General features: G+C 43.9%; 1 protein-coding gene across 1 annotated transcript; it reads right to left on the bottom strand.

Annotated features, from left to right (window-relative positions):
• Window positions 1–2,235: 2,235 nt before the first annotated feature.
• Window positions 2,236–6,215, bottom strand: LOC148283241 (Krueppel homolog 1-like). Its single transcript, XM_088223774.1, has 2 exons — window positions 5,962–6,215; window positions 2,236–3,631 (listed from the first exon to the last, which is right to left on the bottom strand). The coding sequence occupies exon 2, from the start codon at window positions 3,612–3,614 to the stop codon at window positions 2,376–2,378; it is 1,239 nt and encodes a 412-aa protein (XP_088079900.1). The 5' UTR covers window positions 3,615–3,631; window positions 5,962–6,215; the 3' UTR covers window positions 2,236–2,375.
• Window positions 6,216–8,660: the final 2,445 nt, after the last annotated feature.

Raw genomic sequence — 8,660 nt, 5'->3', positions numbered from 1 at the left:
CCTTTTTCTTCCCATTGAGTAACGGTACTGATTTAAGATAATTTATACACAAATACATTTATTTATTTATGTTTAGCATTTTTATTTTCTATTAAATATGTTTTGTAACTTGAATAATATAAATATTTTTTTAAGTTAATTGGCTGGTTGGAAGGAATTGCTATTTGGCAATAAGCCCGTCAATGTACAATTAACATTATGTACAAAAAGTTAAAAAAATAAATAAAGACATGACATGAGCAAATCCACTGAATGTTGACTGATCTGTGACCAAATCCAACAAATACTTGTTGATAGACATGCCAAAAGTCGGAATAATCGGCGGCGTGCATGAGAAGATGTATGAATGTATAACTGTTGATATCCCCAATAAATAAAATAAAAATAAAATAGGAAGCAAGGTTTGTATTTAAATATGGTGATATGGCGTTCTATCCTCTGTTTGGCGTTTGTGTAAAAATAAAACAATTAGACAATTTAATCAAATTCGATCGACTTATCTTGTGGTTTTTTCATTGTAAATTCGTTACAGCATGGTTACAGCTAACAGCTGTTGGTTTGCACAGTGGAAATAATATTGTCCGTTTTAATAATGTAATACTTACATGTTTACTTACTTTTACTTTTTTGTGACGGGAATATGGAAGTCTAGTTATTTACAGGACTTATAACTCGTTATTTTAATAATTCCCTGATATATTAAAAAATCCATATGAAACTCTTTCATCTGTTGATTTTCGTTAATCACTTCAAGCGCGAAATTAAATCAACTCAAAATCGAAAAAAAATCTAAAATAAAATAAAACAAAGAATCACGGTACAATATATAATAAATACAAGAATCATTTAAATTTAATTTAACAGAGAGGGAAAACATTTTTGAGAAGGGAATATGGAAGTCTAGGCATTTAAAGGGCTTATGACCCGACATTGGCTGGTTTAAGTGGCCACTTTATACACTGTGTAACATTCACCATTCTGCTCATGTTTGAACATACACATTTCCTCAACTCTTCCATCTGTTGACTTTTGTGAAGTAAAAGAGCTGAAACCTTTATCACGTGGGTGAGATTCATCCGGCTGAACCAAATCACCTACTAGGCAACGCCTGAAAAGAATTTTCCAATGTTTAGATTCTTATACCAGGTAGTAATTCTACAATGTTTGAGTATGTCCAAATGCTTGCAGGCTGGCTGGATTTCCTCCCTAGGGAGTTATTCATATTTAAATTTATTTCAATTGAGAGGGAAAACATTTTTGAGAAGGGAATATGGAAGTGTAGGCATTTACAGTTCAGCCGGATGAATCTCACCCACGTGATAAAGGTTTCAGCTCTTTTACTTCACAAAAGTCAACAGATGGAAGAATTGAGGAAATGTGGATGTTCAAACATGGGCAGAATGGTGAATGTTACAGTGTTTAAAGTGGACACTTAAACCAGCCAATGCCAGGTCATAAGCCCTGTAAATGCCTAGACTTCCATATTCCCTTCTCAAAAATGTTTTTCCTCTCTGTTGAAATAAATTTAAATATGAATAACTCCCTAGGGAGGAAATCCAGCCAGCCTGCAAGCATTTGGACATGCTCAAACATTGTTGAATACAAGAAACCATTATTTTATCCAAAGCCTTCTTCTCCCTTTTTTCTCCTCTTACCTCTCTTCACCGACGCAAACGCTCTTAGAAAATGCACTAACAACTAACAACATTGGGGTAATTAGTTAAACGAGTGATAAATATTATAATCTTTATTGTAAAATAATAGTGACTTGAAATAGGATTTACACAATCGCAATAATAAAATAACTCCCGAAAACAATATTTACACGTAGTATTTAATGTTCAAAGAATCGTAACAAATAAAATGAAGTTTGCGAAGCGCAGTATTTATAAATGCTTGTTGTTAATTATTACATAATATTATATATACCCGCCTCATGTGCACGAGGCACGAGGCACGAGGTAGCATTGTTTCCAGGAATACTCACGGAATAACGACATTATCGAGGAATAACACAGCATATCTTCGTACATCAAAACATTCAAACATATTATATTCTATATATTTTATATTATTAGTTGTCGACTTTACACAATCCGCGTAGAGTTACGATTACTATACATAGTCTTACGGCGACTAAATATTTAGTATAGAGGTTCATATAAACCGTATCAAATCTTAAGGGCTAGGAAACTTCCGGCGAAGCGGAACTATACAGTCTTATGGGTCAGCTTACTCGCTGTGACTCTTTACTCTTTACTCTTCATCAGTCGCTTCCGAACTTCCGGATCGGCTCCGCCATTCACACACCACGTTCAGCGCTACATCCACACGGGTCCTCCGGAAGCTACAGGCTACACTGTCAGTCTCACTGTTCACGACGCCCGAGCGAACTGGATCACGGAGTTCATTCGGATCGGGGCAGTCTCGATGGGTTTCATGTACATCTTCCTCTTGCGCAGGGGCAGGGACAGCATGTCGCGGGGAGTCTCGGGGGAGGGCGAGCGCTCGCACTTGGGGCTCCGGGCCGAGTCCTGTACCTCGGCCGCCGCCAGCGCCGCTTCGACGCAGCGCACGATGTTACTGTCGCCGTCCAGCGCCGGCTGGAACTGCGCCACCACGGGCTGCGAGAAGTAGGCGTGGTGGCGCAGGGCCGTCAGCTGCTCGTGCGCCGGGTACAGCTCGGGCTGCGGGCTGCCCGCGGCCGCCGCCGCCGCCAGCAGGAGCCCGGGACCCGGGGCCGCGTAGGGCTCGGGGGGGCTCGCCTGCTCGTCCTTGGCCGGCTCGCGCATGTCCTCGGAATGCCCCTTGATGTGGGCTTCCATCTCCTTTTTGCTCTTGAAAGTGTCGTCGCAGATCGTACACTTGTAGCACTTGGCGCCGTAGTGCTGCACGCGATGCAGCTTGAGGACGTGGTTGTAGCCGAAGTCCCTGAAGCAGATGTCGCAGTGGTAGGGCTTCTCTCCCGTGTGGGTGCGCGAGTGCACCTTGAGTTGCTTGGAGCACGTGAAGCCCTTCCCGCACCCCGGCGCCGAGCAGCGGTAGGGCTTCTCGCCCGTGTGCGTGCGCAGGTGGATGACGAGCTGGCCCGACTGGATGAACGTCTTGTTGCACACCTTGCAGCAGTGCGGGCGCTCGCCGGTGTGGATGCGCATGTGCCGGTGCAGCTTGCCGCTGTGCTCGAAGGCCCGCCCGCAGCGCTCGCAGCGGTAGGGCCGCTCCTTGGTGTGGATCCTCCGGTGGACCTGCAGGTTCTCCTTCACGCTGAACATCTTGTGGCAGAACTCGCACTCGAACGGGCGCTCGCCCGTGTGCGTGCGGTAGTGGCGAACTAGGCGCGCGGGCACGGCGAACGTCTTCATGCACACGTCGCAACGGTACGGGTCCGCCTCGGAGCCGGGGGCTCCCGCCGCCGGGGGGCCGTGGGAGCGCGCGTGGCTCGTGTGCGCGCTTTTGCTGGCGAACGTCATCCCGCACTGCTGGCACTGGAAGCGCCCCGCTGGCGGAGCCTCCGGCGGGGGCGCGGCGCCCTCGCGCTTGGTCCCCTCCGCGCCCGCCTCGGCGTTCTCCAGGGACGGGAGGCCGGGGTAGTACGAGCCCATCATGTCGGTCATGCGATTCCAAATTTTATCTGGGAAAAAAAAAAAAAACGTCAACAACTTTCATTTGTAAATCTCGAAAGGTCGAAGTTTCGGAATAAGCTCGCGACTACTACTGACCGGGAACTTCTACTCCTTCTTCTCGCGGTTGCATGAAAACATTTTTGATCCATTCTTTGTGCCGTTTTTCCCACAACTCTTCGGCCATAGCGAGGTGCGGAGGACACGGCCGCTCGGGCCGAGGTCTGCGCGGCTTGTGAGGGCCCGCGCGGCCGCAGCCCCCCGCGGGGCCGATGGCCCTAGTGCGGCCGCCCTACACGTGGGGAGATGCAGCGACACGTGCGCGAGCGGGTCAGTGTCGCCCGCCCCGCCCCGCCCCCGCCCCGGGAGCCCTCCTAACATACTCCGAGGAACGTTGTCCGATAAGCTCCGCGGAGACGGTGCCTGCACCGCGAGCGGAGGGGGGGGAGTACTAGAGGAAATTTTACTTTCAATGAAAGCGAACGTTCTTCTCTCGCTCCTAGTTACTAGCTACTAGCATCTAGCGAGGTATCGATCTGTTTTTCCTCTCCCCTCTCCCTCGCACAGCCCTCGCGTGCGGGGTCGAAAGGAGAAAGCGAATCCCTAGCACCCTCAAACTACAGCGACCTAATTTTATATGCGAAAAAATTACAATATGGGTACTCATATCTTTATTGATTGACATATGGCGCATATTAGTTCCTGTAAATAACTACGTAATATTTCATGTTTTTCGGAAGCAAAACTTAACATCTCTCTAAAAATTCTTCTGAATTTTAAGAATAAGCACTTGAGGAGAATAATGGGTATAAGGTGGTTTGATTTCATAACTAACGTTGAAATCCGAGAACGGACGCAGCAACTTCCTATAACGAGCGTTTTGAGGGTGGACCCGGCTTGGACACGAGCTGCGGATGCCTCAGGACGCCGGGAAGGAAGAAGATCGTCGAGGACGATCTTCCGGCTTTATTCGGCGAAACTAAGGGACGCGGGAGAAGGCGAGAGTGCTGACTGGCGTCTTCTGGAGGCGTCTGGTGGTTCCACGTGCTCCACCTGCGAGCGGACGTGGAAAAAGAAGGAAATAATTAATTCTAAAACTTGTCGAAATTTAGCCGCTGTGACGACCACGAATCGTGAGGATCGGGCGATGCCCGGACTGGCCGTTGCTAATAACAATTGCATTCGGCACCGGCGCTCGGAAATTCCGATCGAAACAAAGTTGGGAACGCTGGCGCTGGAAGTAGAGAGGCCTAGCACCGCGGCGGCGGCGGGACTCGTGTAACGGCGGCGGTCGGCGCGGTGCTCGGCCGCCACGTGCTTCTCGCTAGCGACCAGCGACCTGCCCAACTCGCGCCGCCGTGAGCCCGTGCGGGCACACACACACACAGCGCACACACAGCCGAGGGACACTCACACATATCTCGTGCATTCCCAAAAACGCGATCGCCAATATCTTCCTACATGTACCTATTATTATAACCAGTACCTACAGGGTTAATCTTTTGAAATATTGAAGAAAAACGACTCAAGAAAATCAGATCCGTTGAAATTCGGAATCTAAGTAATAAGCTTTGTAGTGAGGAAACACGATTCATCGGTTATTACGTGGAATCACTTCCTTGAATCATAAATGTATTTTTTTATGTCTATTTCAAGCCCTATTTCAAACCCCAGATCTTATTCAGTATATTTATATAGCTAGTATTTAAAAGAATCTGCTAGTGATAAATTACGATACAGTATTAAATTTCGTAAATTGTCCAATAATCCGAATCGTGCATAACTGCATGATACATACATAAAGACCAACGTACTAATTGATTAATAAAAAAATATCGCAAAGGTCAATGGTAAAGTAAGGTTGAGAAAAGCATACAATAAAATAATAAACTTTTTACCATAGAATTAAGAACACTTTTTACATTGCGTACGGATGATGTGGTTATAAAAATTCATAAAAAAGCGTGGATCGCATATAATAATTACATAGTGGATTATATGTATTTTATTTAGGATACAGTTAAAAACATGTTTTTGACAAATTCAGCAAAATAAAAATGCAAAATAAATGAATAAATACAGTATAATTTTAAGCTATGCATAGATAAATACGACGTACTAATACGTGGTGGACATATTAAAATATTGTAGGTACATAGCATGCGTGTGTGATAAACATAATTTAAAAATATCATTATATTACGCATATTCATAAAAAAATATATGGATGTCGCATAAAAATACCATGCATTTTATAAAACTAATTTAATTTTTAATAAATGTAACAGTAAAATATATTAAAATACTTTAAATAACGATAGTAAAAGAAACACTAGTTTACCCAATATAATCTCCCTTCCAAAATATGATGTTCAACGAAATGTTTGTTGGCATAGGTTGAAAAGATTTGGCAATGACAAACTTCTCAACTGGCAGTTCGAATAAGCGGCAAAATCAACTAATATATTTCACTACACAGCACTTAACAATAATTTTACTAAGAAATACAGTGTTTTTACTGGGATTTTCATATAAAAGTTGACAGAAACATGGCAATCCACCCGCCTAGGGCACCGCGATACTTCGTAATGTTTACTTCTGTTGTGTTCGGCTGTGCGACGAGAAGTGACGGAAGTAGCCGAAGTGTTGCCCGTTGAGTATCGAAAGGACAGACCCGATACTAGGACGGCGCGTGGAGGCGCAGCACCGCTGTGGCCGCACCATCGCTACGCGAAAGACGCTACGTAATTTGGCTTGAATCAATATCTCCGATACAACATTCAAATGTCGTTAAATTTGGCGTTAATCATTATTTTTAGAAAAATATTGGTTTAAAAGGCACAGATGCCTTTTGTAAATGGATAAAAATTATATGCCTATAAAAGGGAACGCTAATAATTGGTTTTCTGATTATCGCGTTTTTGGCCAAACTACGTATGTGTTATCAAATGTTAAAATTAATTTTCGAACAAGGATTTCAATGAAAAACAATTAAAAAAAGTAAATGTGTTTTTATTCAAGACATCGTAAATCCGGAGATGGCACGGCACAGTGCTAGTACGGGCAGGACCTGAACCCAGAACAGGTACTGTAATCGGGGTGTCAACCTTTCCGTGGCAGACCTACGATTCGGCATGTGTTCCACAATCCACAGGAGCAAGGCGGTAAGTGTTGGCCGTGTCTTGCTGCCGACGTCGCTCTCGGAGTCGTAAATCCTGAAAGTTATGATGCCTAATAAGTCCGGAGTCAATGCGCAGGTCAGTAGAAGCTACTGGTCCGTATTCCTGGGGCAAAGCGATGGTCAAGTTGGAGTGGTGTAAAGAAATAAAATGGTCTGACTAATGAGAACGCTCGAGGCGAACTAATTCATTATTGTCTAAAAGTTGTGTGATGGCGTTCCGAGGGTTGCTTTGGTATGGGTTGTATTATCTCCGATGTACGCGGTGCCTAATAAGTCTTTTGATGGTGGGCTTGTATACATATATTTTTATACAGGGTGTTCTTAAAACCCTGTCACATCCGAAACCACGATGATCAGTATGGGCAAGAAGACATAATGGGACATCAAAATATTTTTTTAGAACGAATATTTTTTTTTTAAACATGAAAAAAACCAAATGATTTCTTACTTCTGCAGGGGGAGAAGCGAGGGGGCGCGACCGCGCTGTTAGTGGTGTATCAGTCTCCCCCTTCTCCCCTCCCCTTGCAGAAGTAAGCAACCATTTGTTTTTTATATTTAAAAAAAATGTATTTATTCGTTCTAAAAATGTATTTTAATGTGCCAATATGTCTTCTTGCTCATAGTGATCATTATGGTTTTGGATGTGACAGGGTTTAATGAACATCCTGTATACTTGTTTGGTCTAGTTTTTTGTTAAAAATACTATAACAGAATGAAATAAAAAATGATACGAATCATTCAAATCACATTTTTATAGGGTGGCGTGCTGGGCTGTCGCCACGTGATCTGAACTGAACGCTAGGTTGTTCGGGGAGTGGGGGTGGCTATTTACCCCCACCACTTGCTGTTTACGCCCCGCCCGCCGAGCGTATAAAGGGAACGTTTCGTCGAGAGCCACCACGTGCAAAAAATCAAGTCATTGGTTTATATCTTAACAAGGTCATTCTCAGGGTCACAATTGACTGATCACCTTACCTACAAGCAGGAAGTTAAAAATATTAATATTTAGAAATGCAATTTACCTAAAAATTATAATCACCCTAATTTCCAAGCTACCTGGTCAATTAGTTGAGATTTGTAGCAATGTTTTTAAACTTAAAATAAATTATTTATTTATTTTTTCAAATCCAAATGAAATATTTTTTAATTGTAAAACGTCTTCCTCGTCACGGGTTTTCCTAGTGAGGAAAATATTGTTAGTTCAATTATGTAATGTAATCTTGTGAAGTATTAAATAAATCAACAAAAAAAATCAAAATCTTCATGTAACACATGATCGAGATACGCTTCAGCACTTCTTCAATGTAGTGCTCTATGCACCATCAGATACGCATCCACAGTTTGATGATAGAAATGTGTAGTTATGTTAAATACGCAATAACTATGTTTTACTCAACGCATTTGAAAGTTACACCAAGCGGAATTTCACTAAAGATGAAAAAGAGAGTGGTCGATGACCTGGCCCGCTACACGTGGCTTGTGGTCGGTACGGTGCTCGGCCTCCAAGCCAGGGCACGGTGCACCGCTGTATAACCTTCCCCAACACAGATAAACGTAGACTGGAGACAAGTTCATCCAAAGTCAAATGCGCCGTCTCTTTCTGCCCCGTAGAGATAATGTTGGTTCGAGCGGGACGGACGAACGCCCGTTGTGACAAAGTCAAATATCGCCATCCTTCACCGCTCGGCGCGGCTTCACGCAGCAGAGAGGGACCGCCGCGGCCGATGGAATGACAAAGTCAAATTACAAATTACTCCCGCGTCGAAAAAGTCAAATTACAACTTATCTCCTTTCCGCGACAGCAATTTGTGCGGGGTTAGAACGAGACAATGATTATTTTTAGAAGCCAAGATAAAAAC

Source organism: Micrasema longulum, unplaced genomic scaffold (genome assembly GCF_059751315.1).
Source record: "Micrasema longulum isolate JH-2025_06_02 unplaced genomic scaffold, ASM5975131v1 h1tg000251l, whole genome shotgun sequence".
In the NCBI taxonomy this organism is placed as follows: Eukaryota; Metazoa; Arthropoda; class Insecta; order Trichoptera; family Brachycentridae; genus Micrasema; species Micrasema longulum.
This window is presented reverse-complemented; position numbering and strand designations above follow the sequence as displayed.

What these genes read in the sequence shown, in the direction of transcription:
- LOC148283241 (XM_088223774.1), bottom strand. Translation starts at nt 3,614, where the DNA reads ATGACCGACATGATGGGCTCGTACTACCCCGGCCTCCCGTCCCTGGAG.